This window comes from Lepus europaeus, chromosome 23 (genome assembly GCF_033115175.1).
Source record: "Lepus europaeus isolate LE1 chromosome 23, mLepTim1.pri, whole genome shotgun sequence".
Classification (NCBI taxonomy): Eukaryota; Metazoa; Chordata; class Mammalia; order Lagomorpha; family Leporidae; genus Lepus; species Lepus europaeus.
The window spans coordinates 26,679,624-26,695,537 of NC_084849.1; the positions used below are offsets into that span (position 1 = coordinate 26,679,624).

At 54.2% G+C, this 15,914-nt stretch overlaps 1 protein-coding gene across 2 annotated transcripts in view; it reads right to left on the minus strand.

Moving 5' to 3' along the window:
- Positions 1–14,659, minus strand: part of SMARCB1 (SWI/SNF related, matrix associated, actin dependent regulator of chromatin, subfamily b, member 1) — a 44,694-nt gene extending 30,035 nt beyond the window's left edge. The window contains exons 1-5 of one of the 2 annotated variants that reach the window (XM_062181929.1): positions 14,452–14,659; positions 9,215–9,353; positions 7,315–7,444; positions 4,299–4,436; positions 1,998–2,125 (exon numbers count right to left, since the gene is read on the minus strand). In XM_062181929.1, the coding sequence (XP_062037913.1) occupies positions 1,998–2,125; positions 4,299–4,436; positions 7,315–7,444; positions 9,215–9,353; positions 14,452–14,544 (628 nt within the window). In that variant the 5' untranslated portion in view covers positions 14,545–14,659. The remainder of the gene's footprint in view (positions 1–1,997; positions 2,126–4,298; positions 4,437–7,314; positions 7,445–9,214; positions 9,354–14,451) is intronic. The other variant, XM_062181930.1, reaches the window with a different exon arrangement.
- Between the last annotated feature and the right edge of the window lie 1,255 nt (positions 14,660–15,914).

Sequence of the window (15,914 nt, forward strand, 5' to 3'; positions counted from 1 at the left end):
CTATCCACAGAAGAGACCCACATGGAGTTCCTGGCTCCTTGTTTTGGCCTGGCCCAATCTTGGCTGTTGTGGCCATTGGGGAACAAACCAGGGAATGAAAGATCATTCTGCTGTTCAAATAAAATAAATCTTTAAAAAAAAAAAAAACTTGTGGGGCCGGTGCTGTGGGCAGTGGATTAACGCCCCGGCCTGAAACACCAGCATCCCATATGGGCGCTGGTTCTAGTTCCGGCTGCTCTGCTTCCAATCAAGCTCTCTGCTGTGTCCCGGGAAGGCAGTGGAGGATGGCCCAAGTCCTTGGGCCCCTGCACCTGTGTGGGAGACCAGGAGGAAGCTCCTGGTTCCTGGCTTCGGATCGGCGCGGCTCTGATTGTTATGGCCAATTGGGGGGTTAGCCATTGGATGGAAGACCTCTCTCTCTCTCTCTGCCTCTCCTCTCCCTGTGTAACTCTGACTTTCAAATAAAAATAAATAAATCTTTTTAAAAAAACTTGTATTCACTTAAAAATAATCACATTGTCTAAATATAAGTATGTTCACCAGAAAAATTCTGATAGAGTTAGGAAGAAAATAAACACATGTAGGGACAAGAATTTGGCTTCACAATTAAGATGCTAGGCTGGGAGATGCTCATGTCCCACATCAGAGTGCCAGGTTTGAAGCCTAGCTCTGCTTCCCGCTAATTTGCACCCTGGGAGGCAGTAACTGAGAGTTTCTGGGAGTTTCTGGCTTCAGCCTAGCTCAGTCTTGGCTGTTGTGGGTATCTGGGGAGTGAACCAGAGAATGGGAGCTCTCCATCTCTCAGATGAATGAATGAACAAAATGTAAAAGAACACACGTGTGTACTCTACCTTCTCAGCTGGGATGAATACCCCCAACACTGTGGGGCACACATCCTCTGACCTTTCTGCCTACAGCCACCACAGTTATGTTCAGACCTTAGAAGGCCAGGAGGAACCAGAGACAGCATCTGACCCAGGACTTGAGTGAGGGCAAGAGCAGAGGCCTGAGAGCACGCAGGGTCACATCAGAGGAGCAGGGTGGGAAGGGCAGGTGCTGGATCATGGACCAGTCCAGGAAGTATCTCTGTCATCAAGCGCCAGGCCCTTTGGGTTACCCAGTCTCACGGAGAGGACGGAAATGGACGTCCACGTTTTGCTTCTGTGGCTTGAATGTGGTCTGTCCCACCAGAGCGCAGGTTGAGGCTTTGGCCCCAGTGCAGCAGTGCTGGAAGGAGGCCGCAATGGGAGATGTTTGGGCCCTGGGGATAGAGCCTCATGCATACGTTAACACCTTGCTCCCATAGGTCTTCACTCTCACGGGGCTGGTTTAGTTACCCAAGACTAGAAAGCAACTCTATCCCCATTTTGTCTCACACATGTCCACTCGCCCTCTACTTTCCGCCCTGAGCCAAAGCTGTATGAGGGCCTCATCAGAAACCACCACAGGGGCCAGTGCTGCGGCATAGCAGATACAGCCCCCACCTGTGGTGCTGGCATCCCATATGAGCACCGCTTTGAGCACGGCTGCTCCATTTCTGATCCAGCTCCCTGCTAATGCTCCTGAGAAAGCAGTAGAAGATGACCAAGTACTTAGGCCCCTGCACCCATGTGGGAGACCTGGAAGAAGCTCTTGGCTCCTGATCAGCCAGACTCTAGCAGTTGCGGCCATTTGGGGAGTAAATCAGTGGATGGAAGACTTCTCTCTCTCTCTGCCTCTCTGTAACTCTGCCTTTCAAATAAATAAATAAATCTTTAAAAAAACAAATTTAAGGAAACCATGATGATGCCGCAGCGCAACCTTGGACTTCCCAGCTTCCAGAACCACTGGCCCAAACGAACCTCTTTATAAATAATCACAGTCTCAGGTATTCTGTTACAGCAACAGAAAATGGACTAAGACATAGGCTCAGAACCAGGACTGATCCCAGATTCACACCCAAAACTACACTGATCCCAGGTCCACACCCCAAACTACAGAGCCTGATGCCCACCTACCATTCATGTTCCAGGTGAAGGCGTCCCGCAGCTTCTGCCCATCAATCTCCATGTCCAGGCGGATGGGGACGAGCACCTCAGGCTGGGACGCGTTCTCGTGGATCACAGCTGGGTCGTGGTCATCAAAGCTGAAAGCGGAACAGCAGCCACCATTAGTGAGGGCGTCACGATCCCTGTACCCAGGGCTCCAGGGGAGTGAGCTGCCAGCCTCCCTCTCTGTACAGGGGGTCACTGCGAACCTGGCTGGAAGAAAAGAGGCTGCTGCTCACACGCACCAGTCAACCAATGGCCACCAGGGGTCTGGAGGCCATGGTCTCATGGGGACAGAAGGGGCCATAATGCCAAGCGCCAGACTGCTGGTGGCAAGCGCTACACCAGGGCAGAGCTGACTGTTTCAAAGATGCTCAGGGAAGGGATGGACGCTGCTGGCCTGGGCAGCAGAACAAGACCCAGAAATGCATCAGAGGTGGGTTTCAGGCCCACAGCAGGCAGGACATTCACAGAAAGCTGTGAGAAAGCAGGACAGCATTTGCAGAGAGGAAATACTTGAGCAAAGGCTGAGAGGCAGCAGAGCGGAGGAGCTGAGGGAATGGCAATCAAACGACTGAAAGCAGAGGGTAGATTCCATGGTGGCAGGGGATGGAGGAGATGGGACTGTAAGGCCAGTGGGTGTTCCAGAGCTGACGGCTCCCCATCTCAGGCTGCAGAGCCTGGGCTCCATCCTGCAGTCCAGGAGAACAACCCATGACGGAGTTCCGTGGTTTAGGAAGACAAAGAGAAAGAGATGACGCAGGCAAGCAGGGGGAGACCCGGGCACCTGCAGAACATGGAGAGGGCTGAGATCTGCCTTGCCCTTAGAGTCTGGCAAACAGATAACAAACCAACAGGGAGGGGAAAACACACCTGGTGCCAGGTGCAACCGCACCGAGAAGTGAGGATGGGGGGAGGGGTCACAGGTGCGGAGACAGGAGTGGCCTTCCAAAGGGAGAGGTGAGTGACACCCGAAAGGAGATGGGAGAGAGGGAAGATGGGGCAAGCCATGGAGACAGCGACAAGAAGTGAGCTCCAGCAGAGGGTGCAGGGCTACAGCTCCGTCGGTGTGAGGTGTGACCGCAGCGAGGAGGCTGCCACGCGTAAGGCAGAGTGAGTATGGTGGGGCGTGCATGCCCGCAGCCCCAGAAGCCTGGCTTTGGCTCTGAATGTGCTGGCAAAGCTGGAGGATTCTGTGTGGAGCAGCAGGCTCTGCCCAGGGTGAGGAGACCCACACTGGCTGTGAGGCTGAAGAGGCGGTGGCGACACATGGCTGAGGCTGCTGAGATGGCCAAGGCAAGGTCCAGGCCTGGATAGTCAAAGGGCTGGGCAAAGTAGGAACTTGCCAAGACTTGCTTCTGGAGGGAGAAAAAGGAAGGGGCTGAGAGAGAGAGAGAGAGAGAGAGAGAGAGAGAGAGGCCCAGGCTCTTGGCCTGGGCGAGGAGCAGAATCCCAAGCCCAGAGTCAGCAGGCAGGCAGCAAGCATGAGGCCAAGGAGGTAAGGGCAGCGGCTGGAGCAGGCCTGGGTCACAGAGGTGAGGGTGGAGGCAGAAGTCTGAGAGTGGCCCCCAGAAGTGTTGGCATCCTATCCCCTGAAACCTATGACCACAGCTTCATATGGCCTAAAACAGGCCTGTGCAGATGTGATTAAGTGACGGGTCCTCAGAGATGATCCCAAATCCCATCCCAGGGTCTTGGAAGAGACAGGGGATTTCAATCACTTGGGGGCCATGTGCCCAGGGAGGAAGCCACTGGCATGATGCGGCCACAGCTGAGGGACACTGCAGCCACCAGAGCTGAAGAGGCAAGGATAGGACTTGCCCTGGAGCCTTCGGAGGGAGCGCAGCACTGTTCACACCTTACGTTCAGCCCAGTGAAGCTGACTTGGGATTCCTGGCCCCCAGAACTGCAGGAGAAGCGGTCTGTCCTGCTGAGAGCCACCCGCTTTGCAGGGGCCCATTCCAGCAGCTCCGAGGAAGTGACACAGTGGCAGTCACATGGATGGCCTTTAAACGGAGGGCAGAGTGAAGGCCCCAGAACTGTGCCCCAGGAACATGAGTTGAGTGGCTAGGAAATGGGGAGAACAATGAGACACTATGCAGGTGGAGCCGGGGAAGCTGGGGAAGCCAGAGAGCAGCAGTGTCTGAAGACACCCAAGGAGACAGTGTTTCCAAGGAGGCAGTAGTGCAGTGTTTTGGGGAACCCAAGGTCCTGCCGGGAAGGGGCGAGACAAAATGTGCTGGGGCTTGGGCGGAACCTGTGCAGGCTCACCAGAGAGGGAAGGTTCTCTTCTTGTCCCGGCCCATGCGGTTCCTGTTGATGGTGGTGGAGCACGGCACGGCGTCCAAGTGGTGGGAGCTGTTGGGCAGGGTGGGCACCCACTGGCTGTTCCTCTTGGCCTTCTGTTCCCTGCGGAAATGTGGCAACAGGGAAAAGAGAGCCATCACTACTCTGGGGAGGAGTCACCCCAGCGAGGGGGCTGGGGTGGAGACAGAGAGGTCCCGAACATGAGCCTCGCATGCTCCCCAAGGATCTGACTTTCCTCGGCAGGTGGCTGGCAGTCTCCAAGGGGTTGGAAGGGAGAGATGTGAGCATACTGTATGGCCAGTGTCAGGAACCACCGGCTCAGCTCAGACAGGCTACGATGGGGACCCAAGCTTGCTGACCCAGTTCTCAGACCCTGCCCAAATTAGGTCCATGTTCCCATTTTTCCAGGTCTTGGGTGTGAGGTGAAGACTAATCGCAGGATCAGAGCAATACCTGCAGGACAGGAGACTTGCTCTAGTGCCCACTAAAATGGGTACCATAAATCCCTTCTGTCCTCATCCACGATTGAGGGGTGGTGTTAAGTAGCCTCAACTTTAGAAGAAGAAAAGAACTAATGGGCCCAAGTTTAGGGCAGATCCTGGCCTGTGTCTCTGTCCTGCACCATAAATTTACTTAGATTTTAACCCTACCTCTGGGGCAGGACTCAGGAATGTGTATTCTTTACAATGTCCATAGAAGATTCCAGGGCAGTGGAGTTTATGTGGAAACCCCAGCTCTCAACCCACTCTTTCCTGCCTGCCTGGACGTCCTCCTGGAGGCTGCATGGAGGCCCACCCCCCAACCCCGACTCCTGCCCTATCTCAAAGCAGTCCCTCTCTCATCTCTCCCAAGCCCTCTTGTCTGGCAGCTAGCTCAGGTGGGCAGTGCCAATCATATCACAGCTCATAGGTACAGCTGACATGAACCACATCCTCACATGAGCACAGAATCCCAGGACCTGAATTAAGAAAAGTCAACATTCCTTCTGCAGCAAGAGCCTCCTAAGACCCCCGAGAGGGGGCATCCAGCCTCTGCCCGAGTAGTTCCACGATGGAAGAGAAGGCTGCCAGGCCCCCGGTAGGGCTAACAGGGCAGCCAGAAGCCAGCTCAAGGTGCTGTCCTCCAACCTGTGCCCCCTCCTGTGTCCCCACCTCCAAGGATCAGGATTCCCCTGCCTCAGCTGGTCTTCATGTGACCCGATCATCAAGAAGCTGTTTACCGCCCCATAAAAGGATCCAAGCTGACACATGCAAACTTGAAAGTGCTATCCACATGCAGCTAATTTCCTTCCATGACTTCCCCCGAGGGTCTAGGCCTCCTTGTGTTCTTGCCACATCCCCAGGGGAACGAGAATCTGCAGTGCACACGTCTAGTGTGCTGGCCAGGCTGGCGACAAGCCACTTTTCCTGGGCGAGTCATAAAAACAATCCCCAAGCAGAGTTGAAAGAGAAGCTGGCAAGAAATGATTTCCACAGCTACGTCACTGCTAACAGTAACCCTTCCCCTCCCTCAGTGCTCCTTGGCTCGTGTGCGTACAAAAGCCCACTTTCTTGTGTGATGAAAGCATACGGTACAGTCATATACTGCATGCCTGAGGCTGCTATAGAAGCTACTCAATGATAACACAGCAAAGAACTTCAAGCAGTTCCTGGAGAATGGATTAGAAAGGTAAATGTATTTGTGGTGTTTTGAAATCCATGCATTGTTTTTTCATAATACCCACTTTCAAGGAACTTTCCAAAGACCTCATATGTAAGGGTTTGCCTTGGGGGGAGGGGGTGCGTAGTGTAACAGGTTAAGCAGCCACCTGCAGCACCAACATCCCATATGGGCACCAATTCATGTCCCGAGTGCTCCACTTCCAATCCAGCTCCCTGCTAATGTGCCTGCGAAAGCAGCACAAAATGGCCCAAGAGCTTGGGAGACCTGGAAGAAGCCCATCCCTAGCCATTATAGCCATTTGGGGAGTGAACCAGCGGATGGAAGATCCTTGTCTCTCCCTCTCTCTGTTAACTTTGCTCTTCAAATAAATAAATCTTTTTTAAAATGAAATTAATGAGCTAGAGGACAAAAAATATTTGATGTCATACTGCTTTACAAAAGACTCAACCATCTACAGAGCTAACTCCAATTCTTCACACAGTGTTTTTGTTGTCGTGACTGTGAATTCTAAAATTGACAAAGACAAGCATTCTTCCTGTGTTTGCTTACTCCTCAGACATACTTTGGAGGTGGGTCATCATTTATTTACTCATCTATTAGGGTATCCAACAGATGAATCTGAATGCGGGTGGGCACTGTGGCACAGAGGGTTAAGCTGCTGCGTGGGACGTCTGGATCCCATATCAAAGTTGCCGGCTTGATTCCCAGCTACTCCACTTCTGATTTAGCTATTATTAATTAACAATATGCACTTGAGTAATGTCACCTATGTGGGATACTCAGGAGATGCTCCTAGCTCCTAGCTTTGGCCGGGCCCAATAGACCTGTCTGTTGCAGGCATTTGGAGAGTGACCCAGTAGGTGACAAAATCTCTGTCTGTCTGTCTATCTATCTATCTATCTCTTCCTCTCCATCATTTTGCCTTTCAAATAAATAAGTAAAATCTTTAAAGTGAAATGAACCTGAATGTATAGGCTTGAGATAGGATGTAACAACCCAATTACCTGCCTTTTCAATTTTCACTGCAAAGACTCTCTTAAAGTTTCCGAGTTTTTTATACATTCAATCCTATTGCTGTTTCTTCTGAGAGCTGATCTGAGTCAATACATTTTCTAACAAATCTGTCCCATTGTCGAATCTCTCTACTCTCAAGGCATTCTTAACCCCTCTCCAGGATTCAGAAGAAACTTAGAAATCCAGCTAACAACATCTGTAAAATGCTGGAAAGTATTTCAGTTCCACTTCACACCAAGCAATTCGCAAGCACGAGAAAACGCCCTGCGGGTGTCCAGGGCACAGCCAGCCAGGGGATCATTACCTGAGGTAGGTGGGGGGCTCCGTGCTGATGGACACGGCCTTGTATTTCTCATCGTTGCCGTCCAGGATCTCTTCCACCTCTGAGGCTTTTAGCAGAGTCACGCTGGTGGCAAGGGTCGTATACCCATGATCTGTAAGCAGAGAGCAGCGCTGCGGTCACCCTGCTGGTGGCAGGTGCAAGCAGCAGCCAGCCAACTGGATCCAGCACATCAAGGTCCTCACATGCAGGAGGTGGGAAAAGCAAGGTGTCAAACTTACTACTGCCGAATGCTGGCCTCTTCCAAAAGGGCAATCTGGCCTGAGCGCTTTAGTTAGCGGTCCTCCTGCACACAGGCTCCGTGGACACTGATTTGGACTACTCTGCTGCCAGGGCGCTGGCTCAGCGCACAGGAAGTGTTCAGGGCAGCGACGGCGGCAGCAGCAGCTGCAGCTCCAGCACGGCACAGCCAATGGGGACTCTAGACTGCAGGACATGTGCTCTTGGTCCCCTCTCAGGAGGGGGAGGGAAGGCCCCAAAGGAACACCCCAGTGGGAAGAGGTCTGACACCACTGTGATCCACGACAACACGAAGCAAGGGAGGGCGATGGAATGAGGGATGAAGACGCCTTTTCTTTTAAAACAAGAGCCCAGAGAGTGGGAAAGAGCTGCTTCAAACCAAACAGGACTTCTTGTCCCCGAGCCAGTCCGGACGTGGGGTCTGGGAAGCAGGACAGATTCTAGGCAGCTCGACCCCTAGCTCTTCTAAGGTACCTCGGTCAAGAGCTGCTACCTGCCTGCAGGCCCAGCCTGGCTTCTCCTGGAGAAATCAAGTGGTTAAGGGGGAAGGGTCTCTCCAAAGCACAAGGTGGAAGAGTCGCCAAGACTTCACCCAGGGACTCGCAGAGGGGAAAGCAAAGCTAGGAAGGCACTGCGGGAGTGACCGGTGCTCCTATTGGGGAGGAGGGGGACACAAAGGAAGCGCTCAAAGCGAGTGAGTGGAAATGCGACAGCAGCAGATCAAACAGCAGCTCCGGCTCCTGCATTAAAAGAACCACGGCTTTGTCCGCAGCGGACAAAACCACAGCAGCACCTACGGACACAACCAAACAGGACAGACTGTGCAGCACCACACGCGCGTGCACACAGCCAGCCACACACCCACCCACCCACACACACACGCTCACCCAGGCCCAGGGCAGCTCTCTATAAGGCGCCGCTGTCAAGTGCAAAGCAGTTTCGCCGCCTGCCAAAAGGCACTGTGTGCAAACCCAAATGTCCCCGCGGGAGCATCTCCCAGCAAAGCCCCTGGAGTGTCTGAAGAGCATCCTTCCGCCCTGCACAGAGCTGCCGCAGCCCAAAGCACGCTCGTGCCACTCGAGTCGGGTGGCTCCCCCTAGCAAGCCCCAAGCACACCGTGCGGCCCACGACGAGCAGGGACATGCACACACGAGCATGAGCGCGCTGGCTGCCAGGATGTAGTGCTATGGGATGGATGCACTCTGAGAAGCAAGCGGTGAAAGCCCCAGAGGGGAGTGGGAGCTGAGCCACCACCCGCCACTCGGGCTACATGGAGGATGAGTGTGGTGACACGCCCACAGCAAACGGCAGAGCATCGCAGCAGTTCCAAAAACGTTTTGAGACCAACATGTCTTCACGGCACCTGCTACTGTCCCGGTCCGGCCCCCGCACACACCCCTAGTGCAGCCCCCCCCACCTTAGCGGTACTGTCTGCCAACAGACAGCCACCGGCTCTCAGGGGCACACACCTGAGCTCGCTTACAGGGCGGCCCGCCCCTGGGACACCTGCTGCCCCGCTACCGGCCCAGGCTGCAGTGAAGACACTCTGGAGTGAAAACGCTTTATCTTCATGACATAAGCGAGTGGTTTTGAAACAGGTTTACAAACCCTCGTGAAGACGCACCCTTAGTGTTAGGTTTTGTTTTTTTACCATGTGACGATGCAACTATTTTCTTCCTCTCTTCCACAGTGGCTAGTCGCCTCCAGAGCGAGGGGTATCTCTTGTACAGAGAACCTCGGAACATACGGAGGTAGTTTCCCACCTATGAGTAAAGCAAGAAGGCTCATTATGAGGGTCGTGGCTTCAGGCGGAAGGGGAGGGTCCTGGTGTAGAGGCCCCGGAGACAAACAGGCCTCGGGGTGGCCCCCAGGCTCCGGGCTTTCGGCAGCAGTAAAACACATTTCTGCTGACATCAAGGGTTCAACTGCAGTGCACATCTGGCCCGCATCTGTGCACGCGGACAACAGGACCAAGCTCCGACAGGCCGGGCCACATGTTCGCAAGGGAGGCCTCCAGAGCTCAGCCAGAGCCCCCAAAGTTTAGCAAGCAGCTCACAGGGGTTTTATTTTGGACTAAGGCTCTCTGGCACTTTCCAGAAATGTGAAGCTTCTTTGACCTTCTTTTATCTTAAGAAGATGACTTTGATATTTTTACGATGTAATAAACACTGAAAAGGGCTTTTAATTTTACGCAGATGCAGGGTAATTTCCTCCATGGCCCGTGCTTTGTTTAGTAACAAAACTCAAACCAGGGAAACCAAAGAAATTTTCCAGAATTTAAGAAGCACTAATTGGCAATCACCAGACCGCCATATAAAACATTACTTCCCCAAACAATAGCTTCGGTCTGTTTGTAGCAAATAATGGTAGTTGAACTTTCTTCATGAAGAGAAAACTAGCCCTGGCCGGCGCCACGGCTCAATAGGCTAATCCTCCGCCTGCGGTGCCGGCACCCCAGGTTCTAGTCCCGGTCGGGGCACCGGATTCTGTCCCGGTTGCCCCTGTTCCAGTCCAGCTCTCTGCTGTGGCCCGGGAGTGCAGTGGAGGATGGCCCAAGTCCTTGGGCCCTGCACCCGCATGAGAGACCAGGAGAAGCACCTGGCTCCTGCCTTCAGATCAGTGTGGTGCGCCGGCCGCGGCAGCCATTGGAGGGTGAACCAACGGCAAAAGGAAGACCTTTCTCTCTCTCTCTTACTGTCCACTCTGCCTGTCAAAAAAAATATGTTTTTTTAAATTAAAAAAAAAAGAGAGAAAACTAGCTCTAAAGTTTTTATGAAGATACCCCCATTGTCGTGATGACTTTTCAAAACTGATCGCTTGAGAGTCATAGTACAGGGTATGGCCAGTGAGGACTGGCGACAGGTGCTGGCTCTACCTGTGACCTGGACTCATTTCCCTATTTTGGGTCTCTTTTATCAAATGTTCGGTAACTCTGAACTTCACCCCACAAGACTACTTCTCAGGGCATAGAGGGTTAAGCCTCCCATATGAACACTGGTTTGAGTCCCAGCTGTTCCACTTCTGATTCAGCTCCCTGCTAATGTGCCTGGGAAAGCAGCAGAAGACGGCCCAAGTGCCTAGGCCCCGCCAATGAAGTAGGAGATCCGGATGGAGTTCCAGGTTCCTGGCTTGGCCTGGCCCAGACCCAGCCACTGGGGAATGAACCAGTGGATGGAAGATCTCTCTGCTCTCTCTCTCTCTCTTTATCTCTCTCTCTCTCTCTTTCTTAGTACTCTTCCTTTCAAATAGATAAAACAAATCTTTAAAAAAAAAAAAAAAAAGTCACTGGCGCCGCGATTAGCTCAATAGGCTAATCCTCCCCCTGTGGCGCCCGCACACCGGGTTCTAGTCCCGGTTGCTCCTCTTCCAGACCAGCTCTCTGCTGTGGCCCGGGAGTGCAGTGGAGGATGGCCCAAGTGCTTGGGCCCTACACCTGCATGGGAGACCAGGAGAAGCACCTGGCTCCTGCCTTCGGATCAACGTGATGCACCAGCCACAGCGCGCCAGCCGCGGTGGCCATTGGAAGGTGAACCAACGGCAAAGGAAGATCTTTCTCTCTGTCTCTCTCTCTCACTGTCCACTCTGCCTGTCAAAAAAAAAAAAAAAAGTCTACTTCAATGATTTTTCCCATTTTAGCTTGCCAGCAATGTATATGTACTAAGTAAAAATGTTTATCCCAACCAGAGCTGGGGCCAGTGCTGTGGTGTAGTAGGTTAAGCCTCCACCTGTGGAGCCCGCATCTCACATGGCCGCCGGTTCAAGTCCCGGCTGTTCCACTTCTGATCCAGCTCTCTGCTATGGCCTGGGAAAGCAGAAGAAGAAGCTCCTGGCTCCTGGCTTCAGATTGGCCCAGCTCCAGCCACTGTGGCCGTTTGGGAAGTGAACCAGCGGATGAAAAACCTCTCTGTCTGTAACTCTGCCTCTCAAATAAATAAATCTTTCTATCGCTGTGGAACCTGCGATAGAACAGTCACAGTGAGTTTACTTACACCCCCCACACATAGCACAGACCCCCTTGCTGTCATTTGCTTGTGTGTCATCACCATCCAAGGGTAAAAGTACGTGTTCTGAAAAGGAATTAAGGGTGGGTGCTTGGTGCAGTGGTCAAAGATGCCACTTGGGACACCTGCATCCCATAGTAGAATGCTTGGGTGTGGGTCCCAACTCCGCTTCCAGTTCCAGCTTTCTGCTAGTGTACACCATGGGAAGCACCGTGTGTTTGGCTCACTGCAACCCACATGGGAGACCCAGATGGAGTTCCAGGCTCCTGGTTTCAGCCTGCCCCAGCCCCAGCTGCTGTGGCCAACTGGGGAGTGAACCAGAGGATGGAAGAGATCCCTCTCTGTCTTTCAAATAAATAAAAATAGAAGGAAAAAAAAAAAGAAGAAGAAAGAAAGAAAGAAATTCACAACAGTGTCCCTGGTCACTGCCTAGGTGCTGCAGCGCTCCGGGACACCCAAGGCCCCCTCAGCGCATAGGGCCCTGGCCCTTGGCCTGGCTTTTCCCTGGCCCAACTGTAGCCTCCTTGGACTCAGGTTTCCCAAATGTAAAATGAAGATGCTGGACCTAGGGATCCCTTAGGGTCCTCTCAGCTCTGTGAGCCTGGCCTGGTGGAAACTGCTGCTTGCAGATGCTGGGAGAAGGGTGGCACGCACGGCACCTGTGGGTTTCTCCCGAGGCAGCTCCGTGGATGACACAGGGAGGCACCGGGTGTGTTGCTGTGGCCGGCCCACCTCTCTGAATGCACTGCTTGTCTCCCAAGAGAAAGGAACTGGGTCATCCCTTCCACACTGCGGCAGGAGCTATTGGGTATCTACGTCGTGGACAAGGTGGGGTCTAAATCCCTATTCCAAGTCCTTGCCTTTTACCTGGAGAAGCATTCTAAGTAGAGGCACAAATACAATGCACAAAGTGATAAGGTTTATTGAAAGGGTAAGGAAAACACACACATACGTGGGCATTGCTTAGGAAAAGAGTGGGTCAGGAAGGGGAGGGAGGTACAGAATGGTGCCTCAGCTCCTTATCTCATGCTCCTCCACAGAGAGAGACAATGAGCGAGCGAGCTCCCCCTTTCTAGACTCTTAGGAGGTTAGAAAGTGCACTGGTCAGGGCTTGCATCCCATAGGAGCGCAGGTTCGTGAACTGGATGCTCCACTTCTGATACAGCTCTCTGCTGAGGCCTGGGAAAAGCAGTTAAAGATGGCCCAGGTGCTTGGGCCCCTGTACCCACCTGGGAGACCTGGAAGAAGCTCCTGGCTCCTGGCTTCGGCCCGGCTAAGCCCTGGCCCTTACAGCCATCTGGGGACTGAACTAATGGATAGAAGATATCTCTCTCTTTCTCAGTAGCTGATTTTTATAAAAATAATAAGACGACGACGATGACGACAAAGAAGAAAGGGGAGGGTTACATGGTACTGTCCCCAGGTTCCAGATAAAGGGAGATATATCTTGGGAAAGGGGTTATTTGACTGACAGGTAGGCAGAGAGGATCACACAGGGCAGGAGAGGTATAGCCCTGATCCATCAACCTGTCTTACCCCGTATCATCAAGATAGTGCTAGATGGCTAGATTAAGCTGCCACCCTCAATGCTCCAACATAAGCTCTTGGTCAAATCCAGGCTGTTCTACGTCCTATCAAGCTCCCTAATACCGTCTGGGAAACTAGTGAAAGATGACCACAGTGCTTGGGCCCCTGCCACCCATGAAGGAGACCCAGATGGAGTTCCAGGCTCCTGACCCAGCCCTGCCATTGTGGCCATTTAGGGAGTAAACCAATGGATGGACTTCTCTCTCTCTGTGTGTCTCTGTCTCTCCCTCTCTCTGCCTTTCAAATAAATAAATAAATCTTAAAAAAAAAAAAAAGGAAAAAGAAAAAGAAAAAGTACCACCCACTCAGAATCAAGGCCAAACTGCCTCCTTGCGCACTCATTAAATCAGGTAACACAACCTCCCGACATCCTCTACCTGAACTCCCCGCTGCCTTTTCCATCCCGTGTGCAGGCAGGCGCCTACAACCCAGGGAGGCTCTCCTGAGCCCCGGTGGCTCCACAGCCACTGGTTCCACTCCCCCAGCACAGCCGTCTTGGGACAGCAGCATCTAAGCGACAGCATGAAAAATGCAGTGCCTGTGCCCTTTGTGTCGGTGACAAAGGGAAAACGCTGAAGTCCTGATGCTACCGACACCTGTGATTGTCCAGCCCAGCCGTTACGGGGTCCTGAGCGGCTGCGCTCGACCTCCACCACAGCACGGGCTTTAGAAAGGTGGATGAACGCTTCACGCACTCGGTACAGATCCCACCACCCAAACTGCTGCGGCTTCGGTAAGACCATGGCGGTCTCCTGCGCTCGCTCTCTCCCCCCCTGCGAAAACTCAGCCTCAGTTCACCGCTCTGCAAAGCGTCAAGTGAGGCTTTCAGAACTGCTCTAGGACCCAGCTCAGGAGGCCCCTGGCCGGGGGTCTTCTCCATACAAAAGCAAACATCCTTGACACAGAGGTGACAAAACCGTCTCCCCCGCCCCAGCTTCACGGGCTGCGGACACAAAGCGGGACTGGGCCCCTCACTCAGTCCCTGGTTGGCGACCCTAGCAATGGGTGGAGGGGGCGCACGTGAGGCTCCCAGCGTCTCCAAGGGCTCCAGCCCCCCGGGTGCCACAGGACACCCCGATTCTCTGAGCCCGAAGCCCCGGCAGCAGGGAGCAGAGGGGGGCCCCGCCCCCCGACCACGCCCCCCGCGCGCACGCGCACGCCAGCCCGCCCGCGGCAATGAATGGGGGGGGCGCGCGCGCTCCTGGCGCCCAGGCCCGCCCCGGGGCGCCCGCGGGGTCGGGGAGGGCGAGGAGACGCCTACGCCGCGGGCTACCTCGGAGCCGATCATGTAGAACTCGCCGTCGTCCTCCAGCTGGAACTTGACGGGCTTCTGCCCGAAGGTCTTGCTCAGCGCCATCATCATCATCGCGGCGGCGGAAGAAGGAGGCCGGAGCCGGGCAGTGGGGAATCGGGAGGGCTGGGGCGGGGCCCGGGCGCGCCAAAGCTGAGGGGAACCGAGGCCAAGAAGCAAAGGGCGGGCTGGGCGGGTGCTCGCGCCACCACCGGGCTCCTCAGACGCCGCCGCCGTCGACGACCAGGCCGCCCTCAGTGCGCCTGCGCGGGCGTTGACGCCGACGCGCACGCCGCCGCCCAGACAAAAGGCCGGGCGCGCCCCCGCGGGCCCCTTAAAGGAGCCACGACCTGTTTCCTCTGCCTCCCAGGCAACTTCCCAAATCGAAATCTTCTCACGGACAGAAATAGCCACAAAGGCCTTGACTCAGGCAGTGACTTTCCCAGTCTCACGGCCAGGGCTGGAATTGAGCCCAGGAGAGGAGACATGAAGTGAGGCTTGATGTCAGGCCGGAGGACAGAGCTACATCTGCAAGTCTGAATGGCGTGGCGGCTGTGCTCCCGGCTTGGCACTGCCACATCCCACCTCAGACCGCAGCGGCCCATCCCAGCTCCAGGCTCACAGCTGCCCCTGCGGCTTTGGGGACGGGCGGAATGACAACACTGGGTGGGACTGGCACCAGCAAAAAAAAACTGAGGCTTGGCGGTATTCAAAGGCCCAGGTGCTGTTTGCTTTGGCTGGCACTTCAGAAGGCTATTGCAAGGAACACCTTCTCCCTGCTCCCCTTAAGTCTGCACTCTGGTGTCTGCAAGTCCAACCCTGTGCTGCTGCCCTGTGGCACGCACAGCCGAGCCGGCAGGCTCCTGTACTAAGGCAAACAGCAAAGCAATCCGTGTATCCGGTCGAACAACGCAGTGGATTCAAAGTAGCCCACTAACGGAGCAAGTGTTTGGCACAGTGGGTAAGACACCCTATGGGATACCCGCATCCCATATCAGAGCGCTTGGGCTCGAGTCCTGGCTCTGCTGATTCCAACTTCCGGCTAATGCACACCCTGGGGTGTGGGAGAGCTAGATGGAGTTCCCGGCTCCTGACCTCAGCCCTGCCCAGCCTCGGCTGCCCTGGGCATTTGGGGGAAGTGGACCAGTAGATCGAAGATCTCTGTCTGCCTTGCAAATAAATCTTAAAAATTAAAAAGACAAGCCTGCTACTGACAGTGTCATACGGTTCAGTCTAATAAAATGGCAGCTCCGATAGGCAGGCACAATGATGCAGCAGAGATAGGTGAGACTAGGAGGCAAGTTGGTGCTGCAATTAGGAAGAACCCGGAGCCATGAGCTCTGTTCCCAGGCCTTGCAACAGTGGGAAGCCAAAGCATTTCAGTATCCGGGCTGGGGCATGGCACGATCAGATCAAATGACCAGCACTCCAGGGGTGAACTGGGC